The 21,959-nt window shown below is 36.3% G+C and overlaps 1 protein-coding gene and 1 long non-coding RNA gene across 6 annotated transcripts in view; one reads left to right on the top strand and one right to left on the bottom strand.

The window, feature by feature from the left end:
• Positions 1–314: 314 nt before the first annotated feature.
• On the bottom strand, positions 315–6,654 carry LOC309855152. The gene is made up of 2 exons (XR_014306641.1): positions 6,486–6,654; positions 315–917 (listed from the first exon to the last, which is right to left on the bottom strand). It is a non-coding gene; the product is annotated as an uncharacterized lncRNA (long non-coding RNA).
• Positions 6,655–6,718: 64 nt separating this feature from the next.
• The window catches only part of HERC4 (HECT and RLD domain containing E3 ubiquitin protein ligase 4), a 120,770-nt gene continuing 105,529 nt past the window's right edge, over positions 6,719–21,959 (top strand). The window contains exons 1-2 of one of the 5 annotated variants that reach the window (XM_082714693.1): positions 6,719–7,126; positions 8,976–9,281. In XM_082714693.1, the coding sequence (XP_082570819.1) occupies positions 9,056–9,281 (226 nt within the window). In that variant the 5' untranslated portion in view covers positions 6,719–7,126; positions 8,976–9,055. Of the gene's footprint in view, positions 7,127–8,975; positions 9,282–13,714; positions 13,848–21,959 lie in introns of those variants that run through there. The other 4 variants (XM_082714692.1, XM_082714696.1, XM_082714695.1 and 1 more) reach the window with 4 other exon arrangements.

The following is a 21,959-nucleotide window of genomic DNA, read 5'->3' as shown; positions in this document are numbered from 1 at the left end:
AGCTAAATTGGAAATTTCCAACCTCAAACATCTTTATAAGACTATGAAATCAGTAGCAACAAAATACTTCAATTTGCTACCCAAAAGTTTGATTGTTAAGCTCTAACAGGAGATTCTTCCTCTTTATTGCTATTTTAATAGTTTTTTAAAAAATGAAAACACACACTTAAAAGATTCATAGAAGTACAGATCCTTTACTTCACACTTTGCTTTGTGTGAATAATGTTCATTATTAACTAGACTCACAGAATCCTCATCTTATGATTGTTGGGGGATAAAATTAATTTTAAAGTAGTTTATCACACATTCATGACTTTGTTTAACAATTTTTATTCTTTGCTGCCACAGACACTCAAAAAAAACTCGAGTGTTTTGAGAACTTTGTTTAGACAGTATAGTAACTAGAGTAATTGCACTGTAATTTCAAAGGCATGGACACATCCCCACATACTGGTCAAGGACCACATTACATGTGATTTTTCAGGCTTATGCCTATTTGAATGCCTGTTGAATTCCTGTAATTAGGGGATGAAAAGCAAATACAAAGAAATTATGGAGAGTTATAAAAAGAGAGCATTTAAAAATGTTTCGGGTATTCATAATAGAAAGATTGACTACTGTTTCACACTAGCATACTGAGGAAGAAATTGAAGCCAGAATGTACACTTGGAGCAGTAAAGGAGGTTAGCATAATTGCAAGAATGGCGCTGAGAAAGATTCTATAATAAAGATTCAGAATTATTACTCTTTATATTGAGATTAAAAGGCATATATCGTAACATAATATTATTAATAAAATTGTTTTGCTTGCGTCTATTAAAAATAAGGGACAACATTTTCTTCTGTGATTTTTCATTTATGTGGCAACAGAGAGTTTTTCTCCCATTTCACCCACTTTGGGCTAGGTCCACACACACCTAGAATAAGAGAAGAAAGACTTTTTATAATGCAATTCAAAAGATAAAAAACTGTTATGGGCTGGTGTCCTCATTCATATGCTGAAGTACTAACCCCTAGTACCTCAGAATATGACCATATTTGGAGATAGGGCTTTAAAGAAGTAATTAAAGTAAACTGAGGGTAAATGGGTAAGCACCAACCCAATATGACCAGTGTCTTTATAAGGAGATTAGGACACAGAGAACACATGGCCGGAGGAATGGCCATGTAATCACCCAGGGAGAAGGAGGCCATCTGCAAACCATGGAGAGGCCTCAGAAGAAACCAAACTTGCCAACACATTGATGTCTGACTTCTAGCCTCCAGAATTTAGAGAAAATAATTCTCTGTGGTTTATGCCACTAGTCTGTGATATTTTGTTATGGCTGCCCTACAAAATGAATACAGAAACACATACTTGATTTTTCAAACTTAAGGTTAAAACAAAACACAATTGCTCCTCGTGAAAATGTGTCATCCCTCTTCCCTCATCAGCCATCTTCAACCTTGTAAATGTCCTCAAGTCAGAAAACTACCAGTGATCACCTAGCATCCTCCCATTCTCTTATCCCCAACACACCAACCATCACACCTCTGTTAGTCCTATCCCAAAGTATATTTTGAATCTATCTACTTCACTTTACATCCCATCATAATCAACTTAGTCCCCACCACTATTAATCCACTTGGGTTATTGCAAAAGCCTCTTCAATAACTTTCTCCATTTCACCCGCCTTTACTTCAGCATCTTATTTAGTTCAGCAGCAAAAGTAATCTTTTTAATACTTATAACTGTTGCCCCCTCTCCTTGCTTAAACCCCTCGAGGAGTAATTGCAATAAAATCCCTTAATATGACCTATTTGCTCTAGCCTCTGGCCATCTACCACCAAACATATCTAGTGCCCCTAAACTCCATCTACACTAATTTTCTTTCCATTCCTGGAAAATGCCAAGCTCTTTCTTGGCTCAAAGGCTTCACTTTGCTTCCTCCACTTGGAAGATTTCTCATACCTCTCTTCCTACAGCTTGACCCTTCCCTTTGTTTTCAGTTTTAATAGCAAGTCCTCCATTGAGGCCTTCACTGTCCGTCTATTTCAAAGACTGACTCTTTTCTCCATTTCCACCTCTTCTTTATTTCCGTAGTATTTATTACAGTATGAAGTACTCTTATTTGAAGCCTACTTGTTATTTTTATATAGATATATGTATACATATAGGTATTATTAGAAGTGGGAAGACAGCGTTGAGTGGGTGTTCAGTAAAGATTTATTAAGGAATCTTATAGAAGATCTGCTTGGGACCCTGGGTGGCTCAGTCTATTAAGGATCTGCCTTTGGTTCAGGTCATGATCCCAGGGTCCTGGGATTGAGCCCCACATTGAGTTCCCAGTTCAGCGGGGAGCCTTCTTCTCCCTCTTCCTCTGTTGCTCCTCCTGCTTGTTCTCTCTTTCTCTCACTCTCTCTGTCAATACATAAATAAATAAAATCATAAAAAAAAGAAGATCTGCCTGCCTTATGTTCATTTCAAGCTAAAGCTGTAATGCTAGGTCAAAGACCAAGGAGACGAGATAACCATTGGGCCTATAAGGCTGGATGAAAAGAGCAGAACTCTCCAGATGGAGGGACTCACTGAGGGACTGAAGTAAATGTGGGCCATGTACCTGCTTGACTGAAGACTCTAAGCTTGGAAAGCAGGAGTGGGGAAAAGAACTACAGGAGGCTTTTCCAGTTGTCCCCTTGAGGTAGAACCTATGATTTGGTGGCAGTTGGTGACAAATTCTATCAAAGTTAACAATAAAAAGATTAATCTTTCCATGTATTCCATTTCTCCATTTTTGGAATTTAGGTTGTTTTTAATTTTTGCTATTAGAAATCATATTACAATAAAATTCTTTGTTCATGATTTTATTTGCTGCCTCTTTATTTTTTATCTATTTCTCCTATTATAATTGGGACCATGGCACAAAGTAGGTGCTCAAAATAAAGACTTGTTGACTGCATCTTGTATTTTCTTAGGACAGAATTCAGGTGTGATATAATACAGGTAAATAGGTTAGTATGATGTCTCATAATGAGGGGCACCTGCGTGGCTCAGTGGGTTAAGCCTCTGCCTTTGCGGGGCACCGGGGTGGCTCAGTGGGTTAAAGCCTCTGCCTTCGGCTCCGGTCATGATCCCAAGGTCCTGGGATTGAGCCCCACATCGGGCTGTCTGCTCAGCAGGGAGCCTGCTTCCTCCTCTCTCTCTCTACCTGCCTCTCAGCCTACTTGTGATCTCTATCTGTCAAATAAATAAATAAAATCTTAAAAAAAAAAAAGCCTCTGCCTTTGGCTCAGGTTGCGATCTCAGGGTCCTGGGATGAAACCCCACATCGGGTTCTTTGCTCGTGGGGAGGCTGCTTCCTTCTCTCTCTCTGCCTGCCTCTCTGCCTACTTGTGATCTCTCTCTGTCAAATAAATAGATAAATAAATCTTAAAAAAAAGAAATTATAAAAAACAATGTGTCATAAGGAATATTAACTATTGCTGACTGAAATGTATTGGCTCTTGAAACATGACAGCCAAGTTTGTTTATAAAAAGGTTGTGATAATTTACAATGCTACCAGCACTATTAATAAATTAATTCAGTAATTTTTTTGAGCACATGCTATAGGCCAAGAACTGTTCAAGATATATGGGATAGAGCACTGAGTAGAACAGACAAAACTTCTTCCTTTATGGAGTTTTCGTTGTAGTAGAGAAGACAAAAGTTATGTATCTATCCATATAATACAGCTGACACTTGAACAATGCAGGGATTGGGGGCTGATCACCTGCAGAGTTGAAAATCCGTGTATAACTTTTGACTCCCCAAAAACTTAATTACTAATAGCCTATTGTTGACCAGAAGCCTTACCAATAACATCAACAGTTAACACATATTTTGTATCTTATATGTTTTATATACTGTATTTTTACAATAAAGTAAGCTAGTGAAAAGAAAATGCTATGTAAAAAGTCATAAGGAAAATATATTTACAGTATTTTACTATAAAAAATTCATATAAGTGGACCCATGGACCTGCTCTGTTCAAGGTCAGCTGTACATATAGATTGTAAAAGTTGTTGTAAAAGTTATTTTAAGAGTTATCAATATATGACATGCAATATAATAGTATCCATTTGTGTATTATACAATAAAATATCAGGTAGTGATAATGGATATGAAAGAAAATAAAGCATGGTAAGATTCTAGAGGCAGGGTAGTATTATGGACAGGGTGGTCAAGGAAGACTGGAAGGGTAAGAGATAGAGACACAAAGGAAGGAGGTGAGGTGAGATCCAGCACAAGCAGTATGGCTGGATGGAAAGTAGCAAGGGGTAGAGTGGGACAGGATGAATACCTATTTTAGTGGTCTTTCAACAGTGTGGGCACTATTTTTTTCTTTTAATGAAAATAACCCCATAGGTAAAAGTTATTTTATATATCTTCTAATTTAAAATTGTATAATTATTGATGAGATGAAGTGCTTTCCCAAATGTTTTATACTTTGTAGTTCAGGATAATATTAATAATAATAAAAGCTAGTATTTTCTAAATACTTGCCAGGCACAAGGTACTCTACGTGTTACCTTATTAAATCCTCACAACCCAGTGAAATAGGGATTATTAACATTCCCCATCTATAGAAATTATGATTGAGAAGTAATTTTCTGTAAAACAGACCATTAATAAATGTCTGTAGGTGTCTTTGGGAGTATAGAAGGACAGAAGTCTGAAATGGTCTATAGCCTCAGGCTCTGAATCCAGAGAAATGAGCACTAGAGACCACACACATCCATCTAATGCTGCTTTTATACAACAAATTTACATTATCCCAATAGCCTTCTGCATCTATACTTGTCTTAAAGATAATCACAGGTTATTTTCTAAGATCTCACAGTTTCATAGATTTATAAGGTTAAAACAAACATCTAGAAATGTTCTTTCCACTTTTTAATAAGCCTTAAAAATATTCCAGATAGCAATGCATTCATGTGGCAGAGATAGCTGTCCACTAATTCATGCTTTCTCTTCCATAGAGAAGTACCTGGAAACTCAGACAGGTAGTATGTTTCCCAGTCCCCCTGCACCTTGCGATTGTTATTGGTGTCAAGGTGTTATGTGGCACCTCCCTAACAAGGGTTTTAAGAGGCTCCCTGTGCCTCCATCACACAAGGTTCCTGGAAATCAGTTTCATCACTTAGTGGGGACACTCAATTGTGCTGTTAAAATATAAAAGAAAATATACTGTCATTATGTTAAGTAACTCAAATTTTAGTATTTATTTGTTGCAGTATCATGTATGTATCTTAAAGATCCTAGATCCCATAACTTCCCCTTTAATGATGCATTGAAACATCAAGTCCTTAAGGTTAAAAGACAACAAAAGTCCAGCGCAAGGAAGCGATCAAAATACGAATAAGGTCTGTTTTGTTAGTATCCCCACCACTCCCAAAATTGAAACTGTGCTTTCATTGCTTAAGTATCTTATCATTTTTATGCTTGTTTCTGTAACACACTGCTGTGAGTTGAACTGGATCTCCCAAAGAAATATGCCTAACTCTAAATTGTAGTACCTGAAAATGTGACCTTATTTGGAAAGCGGGTCTTTGCAGATATAACTCAGTTAAAAACAGGTCATAATGGATCAGGGTGGGCCTTAACCCAATGAATGGTGTCCTTATAAGAGGCAAATGTGGACACACACACACAGGAAGAACACAATATAGAGATGGAGGCAGAGATTACAGTGATGCATCTACAAACCAAGAAATATCAAGGATTGTCAGCAAACCCCAGACGTTAAACGTATGGAGGAGATTCTCTTTTGAGACCTCAAGAGAGAACCAATCCTGCTGCCACACTGATTGCCAATTTCTGGCCTCCATAACTGTGAGACAATAAATTTGTTTTAAGTTATCCAATTAATGACATTTTGTTATGGCAGCCCTAAGAAAATAATACACGTACATATTTTAGCACAGGTATTTCCTAATCTGAGACAGATTTTTCAATGAGATAAAGAAACTTGGTTTATGTAGGAATTCTTCCTGAGTTCTCAATATTCACTCTGGAGTCACAGGTTCTAGCAAAGTCTAGCAAAATTTCAAGAGTGCCTCGTTTCAAGTTTTCCTCCTCCTAAAGAGACTACTATGAAGATTAATCTAGGAAAGCCAGATTTCGTTTTTGTGAAGCGGGGACTCCAGTCATATGCACTGCTTAATTTCCCTGAATGAAGGATGCCCTACACTAAATTTATCTTTCAGGCAGAGCGCAATGTGATGGCCGCCATCACGACAGGAGCCTTAACTGGTGGTGCTGATATATTTCATGCCAGTAGGTTCAGTCATTGCTATGAACGTACACCCTCAGTTTAGCTCCAGTTGAGGCTAAGGGTAAAATAAAAGACTTCACCCGTCTTTATATGCGTCTTTGTAATGTTTATCTGCCACTTCAAATTCTCCTCGGAAAAAGGCAGAAGGAAATAAGAGAGACTGAAACCTATGAGCAGAAAGACAACCAAACCAGAAAACGAAGGAGTCTTTTTCACTAAAATGCCAATCAGCGCGCCGAAACTTTGTTGCAAGACACGCCGAACACCTCTACTCGGCTTTCGCAAACTTCTGCATTTGGCGTTTTCCTCTCAAAGCAACGCAAAGCCGACACTGCGCACGCGCGCCAGTCGAGGTGCCCTGGGAGGATTCCGGCGCAGGCGCGCGGGCCGGGAAGTGGGCGGGCTCGCGCGCGTGCTCTGTGGTTCACTTCCGGCCTGCCCCTCCCCCTCCCCGCGTAGCTACCTTCCCCCTTCTCCCTTCTCCTCCCCAGTCTCTTCCCCAACTCTCCCCACCCCTCGCGTTCTCCGCCCCGCTTGCCTCCTGTCCTTCCCCGCCCGCTCCATCCGGGTCGCTGACGGCTGTCTCTAGACTGGACAGCGGTGGCTGCTGTTTTTCTCTGGGTCCCCGGTAAAGTTTCACAGGAGCCGGGGAAGGGAGCTGCGGAGCAGCGGAGCAGCGGCACCGACGCCGGAGGAGCCCTGGTGTTCGCCGCCACTGGCTGAAGAAGGAGGGTCCAGAAGCTGGAGACCTGCCTCAGCTGCCGCGCTGCCTCGTTCTCTGGGGAGGCGCCGCCCCCCGTCGCCCTGGGCTTCTCCTGCCTTGAGGGGCTGGGTGAGTCGTTGCCCCGGTGGGTTCGGGTGCGTGTGACGGCGTTAGGGAGGGGGCAGGCCGGGCTGGGCGGATTCAGGCCGGCCTGGCGCTGGGTGCTTTCTCAGCGCTTCCTCGGGGTGGGGGGCTGGGGACGAGGACTTTGTCGCTGCTCTCTGGCCGGGGGGCTGAAATGTCGCACGTCCTTGGGGAAGGGCCTCCCTGGGACTGAGGCGCGCCGAAGTGAGGAGTCTCGTCGCCTGGCCTCTTCGGCTGCAGCGAGCGGGCGGCTGCCGTAGTTGAGTGATCGGCCCGCGGGGTTGGGTGTGTGCGGACGATTTCACTCCCCTGGTTCCCCTGGGCTGATCTGAGTGCACGTTCTGGGGATGATGGGAATAAAGTGCTTCTCATTCCCCTACCTGTTGCTGGTGAGAGGACGCCTTTCTCATACCTCTGACTTTTTTAAAGAAAAAGATGATAAACGATGGTTGAACCTTATGCGCTGAAATCAGGGGTATTTTTCAGTCCTCTATTCTTAAAAAAAAAAAAAAAAAATTACGGCTAGACAATGCAGAACTCTCGGGAACCATCGAGTTCCACTGTCCCAAAGAATAAAATCAAACTTCTCTGAATGGATAGGTCATGGAATGGACAGCTTTGGTAATTGCTAGCCCGAACGTAGGAAAGTTGGATTTTGAAACTTCGCAGGTTCTGTGTAAGGAATGTGGGTGACTGCAACGGGAATAAGGCTGACTTCCTGTAATTGTTATTTAGTAACGTGATGTGTTTAAAAGTCTGTGTGGGTTTACAAAAAGAGGACTCTTTGATAAGTGTCTTTACAAGGGAAGAAATAATGTACTGGAAAGTTCTACAGATTTCGCCACCAGACTATCAATGTCCCATCCCCCATTCCTGTTCTTGAAAAATCGGCAGCGCTAGGGTTGTTTGCAGTTTTTTCCCATTTTCAAATACTTGTTATAGAGGTATAGAGAGATATAGATTGCCCAGGGGAACTATTTTTCTGTCACGGTTGCCATTCGTAATAGAAAATGTTGAATTTGGGGGAACGTCTTGATGCTGAAACTCCATATTTTGTTTTGTGAGTATATAATTATGTACATTGACTTAGTTTTAAAATTAAATAAGTGGTGAGGTCGGAGTGTTACTGTTTTGATATATAAAATACATTTTTATAAATAAAAATATTTATAAAAATAAATAATTTTTTATAAATAAAAATGTATTTTATAAAAAAATACATTAGACGAGTGTCTTAAGATTTGGCGAGAACTATACTTTTCTTTACGGCCTATTAGTGTGAATAATTGGAAGATCATTTAAATTGTGGGAAATTTAAAGTTTCCATTATTAGTTTTATTTCTCTTACAAATAAGAACTTCAGTTTGCTGATACAGAGGTAGGTATTAAAAGGTTTAATTATGTTGTGACTTGAAGATTGCAAGGTTTTATGTTTGTGTAGTTGGCAAAATTTTTCATTATGTGTATACTTGATTTTGGGGTTAGTGGATGTTTTATTTCTTGCTCAATAAAATGATTTAAAGTGAAGCAAAAATTAATTTCATCAAAGTACTTACTATTTCCATTAGATTAGTCACAAGATAGCAAAAAGTCAAAACTGGTCAATATGTTGTAAATTTTCCAGAGAATTACAGAGTGACATTTTCTGTAAATGTTTCTGTATATTTTTTAAAATTCCACTGCTTGGTTTTTGAAACTGGGTGATAGTTATGTAGCATATTATAAAATAGATTTCATGTTTACTCTGTAGTAATTATTGTAGCATAGCACTTGAAAGAACAATTATACATCATGTTTCCTTTGAAGTCATATTAACCTTTTTGTATCTCCTCAGACATAGGTATACCTCCAACTTTCCAGTGTTTCAGAAGGAAGTTTTTTTATTGAAACTGGAAGACCAAAAGAATTACAAACATGTTGTGCTGGGGAAATGCATCTTTTGGACAGCTAGGTTTGGGTGGAATTGATGAAGAAATTGTGCTAGAGCCCCGAAAAAGTGACTTTTTTATAAATAAAAAGGTCCGAGATGTGGGATGTGGACTCAGACATACTGTATTTGTTCTGGATGATGGAACAGTGTACACATGTGGATGTAATGATCTAGGACAGCTAGGTCATGAAAAATCCAGAAAGAAACCAGGTAAGTTGAAAATTTTTTTGTCTGCTCTTTCTAATATATCATGTAAGTTTGAAATGTCAAGTAATTTTCTCTATTGCTAAACTCATATTTTTTTTTTATCAAGCTTTAAAAGCAACTAGGAGTTAAATACATCCTTTACATTTGCATGTTTCTAAATACTTCATTATCTTGTGGTTTTATTATTTTAAACTACTGTTGTTATAAACCCTTATTGTATGAAACTTTGGTTTCAGAATATAATTATGGGTGATGTAAAGCAATAGAGAAAGCCAGCATGCCACGTGGATACCTTTTCTCTTGGACAGAGTATATAGGTATAGAGCATATAGAATGTAGGTCCTATGTAATAAGTACTAGTCAGCTACTTTGGCAGATTTTAAATGCATAACTTATTGTATTGTTTTCCATACATCAGAAAGAAAAGTAAATAAGATGGAAGCTTGCCTAAAATTTATTCTAATTTTTCTGTTGTTCTCCCTATGGTGTATGAAATACATAATTTTATTTGGTTTAGTTTGAAGTATCTTTTGTTCCCCTAATTTCCAACTTTCAGGTAGCAGCACTAGCTATTAAAAGTTTTGTGACTGTGATTATGTACTGATTTTGTAGTAGCGGTATAAGCCAAATGTAAATTTTAGTGTAATGAGAATTTTGAGGAATTTTTTCACGTGTCATGTTCTCTTTTCCTATATATAGACTTTAAAATATTATGACACTTAGAAATATTGTTATGTGACTTTTGCTCTCAATTATGAATATTAAAAGTTAATTCTTAAGATGGTAAATTCAGGTAAGACCATAGCTGTACTGATTTATAGTTTCTTCTTTTAACTAACAATAATGGCACTTAAATATTTTCTATGGGATTATTTTTCTTTACCACTTTATTATTTAAGTGGTTTAGGTTGTTAATCTACTTTTGAGAGAATAATGGAGATATAAAATAGTAAGATATTAAAGCATGTTATTCATCTTTCATATCATCTCACCACCATGCCAAACCTCACCTTTCTAACTTGTAAAAACTGTGTAGTTTTCATCCTTTCTTTGTTGTTAGGGTCTTAATCTTTTTCCTTCTGCTTTAATTTGTAATTTAAGTGTTTTGGATGAATGGTAGCAATCCTTAATACAATAGATTTAATTATTGCAGAACTCAAGGTAAAGGGGCAGCTGTCTTGTACTCTACCTCACTAAGAATATTTTATGGAATCTTACCGGAATTTCATAATCTCAGTGATTGAGGTTGTCATGTGTAGACACGAATCGTAATTTATTGAGATGTATTTACTGTCACTGCTTCAGAGGCAGATATATCCTTTACCTTTTTCGCTTAGCTTTTTGAATGCTACCTTATGTTGAAATTTTCATGATTTTGCGGCTTTTTTTTTTTTTTTAATACTTAACATGCACCACAGCAATAATTGAACAGATCTGTGTTTTGCTTTAGTAGTTTCTGAGAGGCTACAGGACAAATAAAAAGTACGAAGCCAGCGTGTATAAATTGCCAGTATAGTTTCTGAAATTTACTAAAGTTTAAATCTTTTACATCTTACCAAGTATCTGTTTTGTGTCCAGGACAAGGAAGAAATTGTGCATTAATAGTATGTGTGTTCAACAGCTTTTAATTCAGCGGGTAAGATTCTGAGAAACTTAACTAGCCATGAGAGGTTTTTTTGTGGTCATGTTGACATTGTGATGATTGCATTGTGACATTTATATCACTGTATTGATTCATCTTGGAAGCATTATTCGGTAATACAAAGTTGGAAGGGTGGGTTTACCTAATTTACAATACTTCTTCAGGATTGCCTTATTGTTCAGGATAAACTTACAGACTAGAAAAATGAAAAAGGCATGAACTTTGTCTTTGAAAAATTTGGAGCCTGGGTTGGGAGTTGAGGCATACATAAATGAAAATACCTAGAGAGGATTGAAGGTTGACTTGATCCATCCCTTGACACTGGGAAATTTAAATGATGGGAAGTGTCATTGTGGGGTAAATTAAAGATTTCTGGGAGAAAACAAAGTCTTAATTTTAACTCAACCCTTCATCACATAAATAGCCAGAAAATAAATCTGGAGCTGAAATAGTTCAGTTTTAAAGGAGAAGAGCCTGATCTTGAGAAAAGCTTTCTACTGGAAGTCCAGGTTCAATGACACATTGAAGTCTATCTGAGAGGTAGGAGAAAGTAAAAGTTCGAAAGGAGGTAGTTGCTCTGATAGGGACTTTTCTTTTAAACTCAGTTTTGATTTAAGGTTTTTGAGTGGATACTTTTAATGTTTTTAGCTAAAATTATTTCCCTTGGGAAGAATTCTTCAATGATTTAAATATATTCCTTCCTCAACTGTTTTTTTAATTTGTGAGTTTGAGGACTGAATTAGAAGGTAAGGAGTTCTTATTTAATTGGTTTTAACGTTTCCTGTTCATTGAATGAATGAATGAATTGAATTGAATTTCTAAGACTGTAATAAACATAATTCATTTTATCAGGTTTTAAACTGACAGCATACAGAAAGGAGGGAGCTAGGAATTATTTCCTTGTAGATAATGGCTTTATAAGCATACTAAATATTCTATAATGAGGAGTAGAAGAGAAACAGGTGGCTTCATTCATTAAGGATAAGCTATTCTTCAGAGTTATCATAATGTACTGGAGGACTCAGGCTTACTGTGTAGTAAATAGATTCAGCCTATGGCCTATTGGGAGAGGTTTCCATTCTGAAAATTTTAGGAACCACATGGGAAAGATTCACTGATACCCTTTATTATATGCCAAGAGTACAGATTGTGTCCATGTTCATCTCCGTTCTCGTGTATATGTATGCCCCTTGATATCACTTCTAGCTCTTTCTGATTATTTCTAGAGGAGTGAACATCTGTTTCACTTCCATGTATGTATTTTTCCTTCATAAGAGTTTTTCAAAACTTTTTTAGCTAGTGACTCTTAGTTTTCTTAATTCGTAGCTAAAGGTAAATATATTTGATCTTTAATATGCTAGACCAGTCCATCTAAATAGTTTTATTTTTGTATTTTCTTCCAAATTCACTTCTGAATTTTAAGATAATGTATAGGTGGTGTAGGTGGTGTACTTTTTTTTTTTTTTTAAACAAGATCATTTATTCACTATATATTCAGTCATAGATATTACTTGATAACCATGGTCCTAATGTTTTGCACATCTACTTCCACTTATTTCATGTTAGAAATACTACTAAATATTTTATGACCATAAATTTGTAAAATAATGTGATATAGTCCTCTTAAAAATGATTGTTTTGATGGTCTTTTTGGTTTACAGAGTTCTTTCAGTTAGATTATCTCATTTAATCCTCACAAGTTCTGTGCGGTAGCTAGAGCAGGTGTTATAGTCCCCATTTTATAAATGAGGAAAACTGAAGTAAAGTAAGATTAAAACACTAACAATTAGTAGGCTAGCAAATGTTAAGGGAGCACTGTATATCCTGTGGCTTTACCTTTATCCCATGAAGGTTTTCCCATGCCATATTTAGTAGAGAATAGAATATTTATTCACCTAGAAGGAAATTAGTTTCCATCAGTATTTTAATGTACTTCCAAGGGTTAAAAAAAACTCTTAAAATTTTACTCTTTTATAACTGTTATACAAGGAGGATGTATTTTATTATCTCTTTTGATGTATAAATTCAGAAGGAAATCATTTTAGGAACTGTATAAGAAGGTTGAGAGTTCTATTTTCAAGATGTAATATGCCAACATAATCTAAAAATTCAAATATATGTATTTCATTCCTGAACTGAAGACTAACTTGATTAGCAAAGTCAGCAGCAGAAAACGTTTTAAATGTATGATAAAATTAGTTATAGCTTATGCTCAACTCTTCTACAGAAGTTGTAAAAATCATGAGCATTGATTTTTTTTTTTTTTCCTGTATCCCAAAGTCGTGATTTCTACTGTTGGGTCAATCCAATGAAAGCATTTTGGTCACATAGCAGTAATTACTTGCTTGCCTTTTTGCTACATTATTTTCTGACTTGCTCTCTCTGTTCATAAAACACAAATCTATAAATGAACTTAAAATATAGTTGAAATTAAAAAATAATATAGGAAAATAAATGTATAAATACGTGAAATAAAATTGTTCATATAGATTAAAATTACCAAATTATCCCACATGTTTTCTTACTGAACCAAAGCATATAATACCAAAGAAGCTTATTATGTTTTATAACCCCCTAGTTTTCATAATACTTTCTAAGGATGAGAAAGATGTGGATGATACGAAGACTTGAAAAAAGTAATTACTTGGGTCAGGAGTGGAGACTTGCTTTGGACACTTTACTTTGAGGAAGGTTAGTGCCCAAGAATCACAGTGTCGAGGGTAGGGAAAAAAATCATAATGCAAACAGATGACTACTGTTAGAGAGATGTATAATAATACTTTACTTTGTGTAGGACCCTACATCTGAGGAATTTCAAGAGCATTACACAATAACTCATGGTTCCTTTCAAAATGCTTGTGACACAATTTGCAAGAATTATCCTCATCTTAGGGGATAAATTTACGGAGAAATGGCAGCACAAGTTGGTAAGTAACTTGTCAAAACAGCAGGTGACTGGTGAACATCTATAAATTGAATCTGAAAATATAAGTCTACCAGTCTCCTACCGTATTCACTAAATTGTTCGTATGTTTAGAATTATTTACAGTAATATCTTCTGTTTGAGGCAGATCAAATACTAATTTGTTTCTTTGCCATTTTATGTGATGGCCTGTTGAAATCATTATTTTACCAAGATGCTTGCTTGTGTTACCACTTTGGTGTACTTCATTGTAACCTTGTGTGGTATGAGGAATACTTAAACAACTATGGTAACACCCAGTCTTTTCTCTTTCTTCTGTTATATATCATATTCTACTTCCCTTTGTTGTCTAATGCTTTGCTGTGCTGCTATCCAAGATCCATAGTAACTACCAGATGCGATTGATTTAGTGTCAGCATTGGAACTTGGATTAGTTGTATTAAGTGCCATGTAGCTCTTTGTAGGATGCATTGGTTTGATTAATGCTTTATAAAACCTTTAATCCACAAAGAAGACAATGAAAGAAGTAGATGTCTAACCTGAGCAGTTTGACAAATAGAGGCTTCTTTAGGAGATTTAGAACCAATGATTTTTTGGTTTGTGTTTGGTATATTGGTGGGGGTTTTTTTGTTTTTTGTTTTTTTTGATCTGCTTCCTAATGAACCCCTTTCCTTGAAAGGATAGGAGTATGGTATATTTCAGTTTCCCCGTTTGGGGAGTTACAGGGAATCCTTGTTGCAGGTGAAAGCTTAGGTGGTCTGGTTTCCATCATCTCCTTAGTAAGTGTTCTTGGGGTTCTGTGTTCCCAATATGTTATACAAATGTGTAGTATTATTAAAGCTCATTTCTTACAGACCCCATGTACTTTTAAAATTGCTTTGAAGAAGTAAGTCTCAACTTCATAGATACTTAGTTTTCCTAGGATTCTAGAAAGCATATCGGGTACTTGGGTATTTATCAGGTACAGGTACATACATATTAAAGAAAACCTAATAGAGGACATGTATTCATGTATTGTTGCAAGGGCTTTTTGTGCTAGGATTGTGTTGGTGAAGAAGCACTAATGAAGTTAGTGGGAAGCATTAATGAAGACACCATATTAAAGGGCCCATGATTTATCCCCATTCAGCTTCTATGGATCTTTTTCATGCTGATGGAATTAAGAAGACAGTAGTTATAAAGATATATTATTATCTTAGTGAATTGTGATAGTTACTTTACATGCAGGAAAAACCTGTGCTGTGTATAAATGTGTTTTTGGAATTACTATTAATAAGGGAAGTTTCTTAAATATTGGTGGCTCAGTCTTCAAACTATAATATTTGCATGGAATTATGCTTTTTTCTTCAGTTCTGGGATGGCAGAAGTTTAGTTGAGCTTTCGTTGGCCTTATAGAAAATGTTGTAGAGTCCTTTTATGTGTTTTTGACATTATTTTAAAATATCCTAATTATTTTTTTATTAATATCCAAATTTAGTTTCATTTTCTTTCTTTTGCTAGGTGAAATAACACATTTTTAGTTGTTCATAGTTTTTTCTAATTGTAAAAGTATTATCATGTTCTTGGTAGAGAATTTGAAAAATACAGACAAGAAAAAAATCAACCATAATACCATCATATATGGAGAAATGCTATTGTTATTTAACACTTTTTCTGTACTCATACATGTTTGTGATCACAGACTGAGAGTATATTTTTATATCTCAATTTTTTGTTTCAGTAATAATTAAATAAATATTTCCTGTGTTTTAAAATATTGTTTAGGGATATTGTTAATGATAGTTTAGCACTTCATTTTAACATTTTAGAATTTACATTCTCCTGTTTTTTGGAATTTATTTCCAGATTTTTGCTATAAATTATGTTACCATGTGTTTATTTCAGTTCAGTCTTTATTTGCTTCTCTATTAATTTCTTTAGGAAAAAGAGTATCTTTAATTTTAACAAATCTAGAAGAAACTAACTGAATTTATTTAAGCAAAATTAAGCATAGTTGTGCCTCACCCTGCAAAGTTGATAAAGCTAAGAAGATATTTGTAAATGAAAATTTTAAAAATGTATTCATTTGGCAGGCTTTTGAGTATAATGTGATGAATATCATTTAAAGAACCAGAAAGGAAGATGAAACAAGTGCAGAAATAAATAGAAATGCATATAAAATGTGCTAAGTGTTATAAGATACGTAAACAGATTATTGTGTATAGAAGAATATTATAACCATTTGGAATGGAGTGGGTTGTCTATAGAGAAGATAGTATGGGAACTAGAAAGATACATAGTATTTTAAGGAGGAAAGAATGAAGAGCAGTACTTTATAGATAAAGCAGCTCAAATGACAGTTGGCAAATTGGAGGCCTATTAAGGGATGAGTAGTCCAGTTAACTAAAATGTCTGAGAATGTGAGCAAGAAGGTTAGAAAGGTAAAATTGAGCTCAGATTATAGAATTAATCAAATTAGAGAGCTTGAGTTTAATTTGGTGGATATCCACTGATAGTTTCTAATGAGAATGAACAGGTTTTATAAAGGAGGGGGAGAGAATTTAGAGGTAAAGAAATCAGGCTGTTAATGATGGCCCTTTAATACAAGGGAGCAGTTATATCAAGGAGAGATTAGGGAGGCAGAAAGAACTGACAGGCTTGGTAACCACTTACTTTGGTAACAGTAATATAAAGGGGGAGCCAGGTGTGATCCAAGGTTGAATTAGTAATAAATATAAATGTGGATTCCAGGAAGAGAAGGAATGTTAGAGAAAAAATACAATGAGGTGAATTTTGTTTTAAACTTGGTAACAGTATTCAGTGATCAACAAATTCAGTACTGTAAGTTGAGAAAGATCAGCGCTGAAGGCATGAGAGGTTTTATTTCCAGTTTTTTTTTTCTTCTCTTCAGTACAAAGTACGCTAGCATCTCAACTCTAAATTTCTCCCTGATTCCAGCCCATTTACTTGAGTAACAATCTGTCAACAGTACTTAATTTTGTGTTTTGTGGGGACTATTTAAATCACCTGATGTAACGCCTTTGTAAGATTGAAATATTTATTTGCCAGGTACCATTTGATAGCTCACTCATTTGAATTTTATTGAGAGGTTCATTTGCTTATTTTTGCTTAACTTACACAGACTTGCTAATTAATTATGCGTGACTTGTGTCCTTCCAGGTTTTACTGGAAACAAGTTTTTTTTTTTTTTTTTTTTAAATCACAGGATGCAATCGCTACAAGTTATTTTTGATTCCAAGGAGAGCTGAAATAATTGTTAATATATATTGTATACGCACTGGCATGTAGGCAAGAGCTGCTAGGAAATGTGTCCTCAGATATGCTGTTGCTTCTGTGAAAGGGATAAGAGAATGGGGAAGGAACAGCATAAGGCTATTAAGAGGAGCAGAATTAGGAACATCTGAAAATAATTGCATGAAAGTTTAGCTGCTTTACCTGTTTTGAAGAAGCTTGTGATTTTTTTTTTTTTTAAAGTATGGCATGATGAAAGTAGAGCTTAGATTGCTTCCCATAGTCGGTCCCAAGTATTTATTAATTAATTAGCGCATGTATACTTTCTGATTTTTTTTTTTTTTTAAAGATTTTTATTATTTATTTATTTATTTGAGAGAGAGAGAGAAAGAGAGAGAGAGAACAGGAGAGAGGTCAGTGGGAGAAGCAGACTCCCTGCCAAGCAGGGATCCCGATGCGGGACTGGATCCCGATGCGGGACTCGATCCCGGGACTCCAGGATCATGACCTGAGCCGAAGGCAGTCGCTTAACCAACTGAGCCACCCAGGCGCCCCTACTTTCTGATTTTTGATCCAGGTATTGCTTACCTATAGATTTTATAGCTAGGCATTCTAACAGAAACAGACATAATAGACCTAAACTTATCTTCTGGAGAGCAGTTAGTTAAAAGCCGGACAGGTTGGTGTTACCAACACCAACATAGTTTAGTGAACATAGGTCTGTTTCTACACTGAGTTGGGGAGTTGAGTAAGCCTCTGCTACTGGAAATATAGAGGAAAGGAGGGAACACATTAGAAGTTAGTATGACAGTGTAAAGGGAGAGGAAAGATAACAAACCTCGTTAACTAGAGAGAAATTTAACAAATATTTTTGGAATATATTATTTAGATAAAGGAATGCTGATATTTAAAAATAATAATGGCAACCACCATTATGTGCCAGGCACTGAGCTAAATCCTTCATACATTATCCCAGAATCACAAAATCACCCTGCAAAGTACATATTAGCTCAATCTTGCTAGTGAGGGAAATAAAACTTGAAGAGGCTAAAAATTTGCCCCAAATCAAAATTTAAATGTAATGAAAACAAGAACCAACTAGATGTTACCACCGAAAGAAAAGACACCATTTATCATAGCAAGAGAAAGATAAAATGACCCTGGAGTAACCTAAGAAGTGTGCAAGACCTGTATGAAGAAGACTTGAAAGCATTTCTGAGGGACACAGAAATGTTAGACAAATGGGAACCATGATTGTTAAGTGGGTATGCTAATCTAAGTAAATCTGTCGACATTTTCTCTAAAATTTATTTGTCATATTAAGGTGATCCTAATAAAAATACCAACGTGGTTTTTTGTTTGTTTGTTTTTTTTTTTGAAGGCCCTAGTTCGAAATATGTAACATATGTAACATACTTTATTTCATTTATTTATTTGAGAGAGACGAGTAAGACTCGTCAGAGCACGAGTATGGTAAAGGGCGGAGGGAGAACCAGACTCCCCACTGAGCAGAGAGCTCAATGCAGGGCTTGATCCTGGGACTCTAGGATCATGACTTGAGCCAAAAAGATAGGCACTTAACTGACTAAGGCACCCAAGTGCCCCAATATATAAAATATTTTAGTCTTAATAGTTAAAACTGCCTCACAAATAGATGTATTAAACAGAATGTAAAGCCCGGACGTAGACCTAAATCACCTCAAATTAGTGGAGAAGAATTCAGTGGGGCTGTTAATAAATGATCTTGGAAAAAAGTAGGAGCATCATCTAGGGAACAAAGAAAATTTGGATTATTCCCTCATGCCATGCATATATTTGGATAAATTCCAGATGAATCAAATACTTAAATGTAAAGACTCATCATAAATCTGCTCAAAGAAAACATGGACAAACTTGTTCATTAACTTGGAGTCAGGAAAGCCTTTCTGACAGTTGTGAAGAGGCATATCAAAGCAAATTACATGAAAAAAGTTGGTTAGGTAGAAACCACTGTAAAGTTAAAAGACAAATGGGAAAATATTTGATTCAATCAAAATGCTGATTTCTTGTATAGAAAGCACTCTTAGAGATTGACAAGATGAAAAGAAAATAGTCTAGGGGTGTCTGGGTGGCTCAGTGGGTTAAGCCGCTGTCTTTGACTCAGGTCATGGCCTCAGGGTCCTGGAATCAAGCCCTATATTGGGCTCTCTGCTCAGCAGAGTCTGCTTCCCCCTCTCTCTCTGCCAGCTGCTCTGCCTACTTGTGATCTCTCTCTCTCTCTCTGTCAAATAAATAAAATCTTTAAAGAAAAGAAGTAAAGAAAATAGTCCAATAGCAACATGGTCACAGGATATGAACAGGCAGTTCACAAAAAGGGAAATATAAATGACTCTTAAATGAACACTCTTCAGCTTCATTCATATTAAGAGAAGACTACACTGAGGTACCTTTTTTTTTTTTTTTTTTTTTTGCCTAACAGGTTAGCAAAAATCTTTAACTTTGATAATAGAATAGCTCCTTCAGCCCCAAACCAAGGTTTTAGTTTTTGAGGTTTTATTACTAATGGTCATCTGCAGGTCCAGGAGCAGATGGCCCTCCTGATATTGTCAGGAGGTCAGCAGTCATCTAATGTTACGTTACAGTGCCTACATCATTCACCTCACTTCATTTCATTGGTAGGCATTTTATCATCCTACATCCTCACAGAAGGGTGAGTATATTACAATAAGATGTTTTGAGAGAGGATGAGACCCTTAACTTTTATGACAGTATGTTATAATTGTTCTATTTTATTATTGTTAGTCTCTTACTGTGCCTAATTTATAAATTAAATATTATGTATGTATAGAGAAAGCAGTATATACAGTATTGATTACTGTCCATGGTTTTAAAATGGAACCCACTGGGCCTCAGGATATGTCCCCTGGGAATAAGGGGAGGGGACTGCAATATCCTCTGTGGTGAGGCTGTCAGTGAAGAAGTGTTCATAGATTGTTAATGTAAATTGGTAAACACTAGAAGGGTATTTTGCAAACATATGTTAGGATTAAAATGCACATGCCCTTTCTTCAAGAAACACAAGAATATGGCTCTTGCTCTGATGGCTCCATTTGTACTTGTACAGGATGGCTCATTGACATATTAAACTGCAACATTGTTTATAATTGCAAAATAATAGAATCAACCTTGTGATTGTCTGTTGGGAACTGGTGAAATTGTCATTTCTTCAGTCAGTGTGATGTAATGCTATGACTGAGAAAAGAATAAAGGAGTTTTTTGTGTACTAATATGTGAAGATCTCTAAGATATATCATTAAAAAGAGCGAGGTATATAACATTTTATAGAAAACAATGTCTTAAAATATGAAAAAAATATTTTTATTTGCCTATACATGCATTTAAAACACCTTGGAGGAATACATATATCTAATAATAGTGCTTACCTTGGTATAGAGGTAAGATAAGGGATGAGAACTAAGTTGAAAGAGGATGATGATTGGTAGACCTAGATTTTCACTGCATACCTTTTTTTAATTTTAATAATGTAAATATGCTATTATTATTTTTAAATAGGCTCTGGAATTAGAGTGCTTAGATACAGACTGACTTCTTAGCTGCGTTTTCTTGGGCACATTGTTTAGCCTGTTTGTGCCTAAGTATTTATTTCTGTTAGGATAATCATGCCACATTCTTAGAATGGTTGTAACGATTAAGTAAGATAACACAGTGAAAAGAATAGTGCCTGGCATGTGGTGAGTGTTCTCAGTGTTTCTTAAAAGAAAACTGCCATTATGCCTGGGTGGCTCAGTTTGTTAATGACTGTCTTTAGCTCTGGTCATGATCCTGGAATCCCAGGATCCAGTCCCACATCAGGCTCACCACTCAGTGGGGAGTCTGCTTTTCCCTCTGACCCTCCACCTTCTCATGCTATCTCTCTCGCTTTTTCTCTCTCAAATATATAAAATCTTAAAAAAAAAAAAAAAAAGAAAAATGCCATTAATATTAGAGTGGAAATTTAATTTTAAGTCTGCCTTACACTAAAAGTGGGCTATATGCTGTTTCTGTTTTTGCCTTTAGATAGACAATGCACATCTTTTATTTTAAAACTGAACTTAAGGCATTTATTCCACAAACATGTCTTCCTTCTGTGCCCCAAATATTGCATTAAGCATGAAAATACTTCTGTCTTCTGTTACCTTGTTGGAGCTCATACTATGATAAATTTTAAAAAGTATGCCAGAAGTTTTTAAAAAATTATGTTTGTGATGTTTAGAAGAAATGCTGTATGGGAACAAGATAGAAAATGAATTGGATTCCTTTACCATCAGACTCTAGAGATATAATGGATACAGAAAAATAAAAGAAGTAAAGATCCTTTTTTATTTCCTGTAAGAAGCAAATAAATGTTAGAAGTTAGATTTATCATTATTTTCAAAAGTTTATTCAGTGATGAATAATTAGAAGCTATCTTAGTTCATTCAGACTGCTGTAAATTAGTATGGTCTGGGTGGCTTAAATAGCAGATGTACATGTCTCATGGTTCTTCAGGCTGGGGAGTCCAAGATCAGAGTGCTAGCAGATCGGGTGTCTGGTAAAGCCCTGCTTCTTGGTTCATAGAGGGCCACTCTCTCCCTGTATCTTCACATGGCATGAGTGAGCTCTCTGGGAAAGGGTGCTAATCTCATTCATGAGGGTACCACCTTCATGCCTAATGACCTACCAAAATCCCTACCTCCTAATACCATGGCATTGTGGGTTAGGCTTTCAGTATATGAAGTTTGGGGAGATGCAAACGTTCAGTGTATAACAAAGTGTAGTTTGTGTACTTACATTTTGAGGAACATAGACACTTGAATAAATTCTGCATATTCACACTTTTAAATTCTCCTCCTAGAATGATAAGCTG

This window comes from Mustela nivalis (genome assembly GCF_964662115.1).
Source record: "Mustela nivalis genome assembly, chromosome: 2".
Taxonomy (NCBI): Eukaryota; Metazoa; Chordata; class Mammalia; order Carnivora; family Mustelidae; genus Mustela; species Mustela nivalis.
The sequence above is the reverse complement of the archived record's forward strand: the minus strand, read 5'-3'. Positions and strand labels throughout refer to the sequence as shown.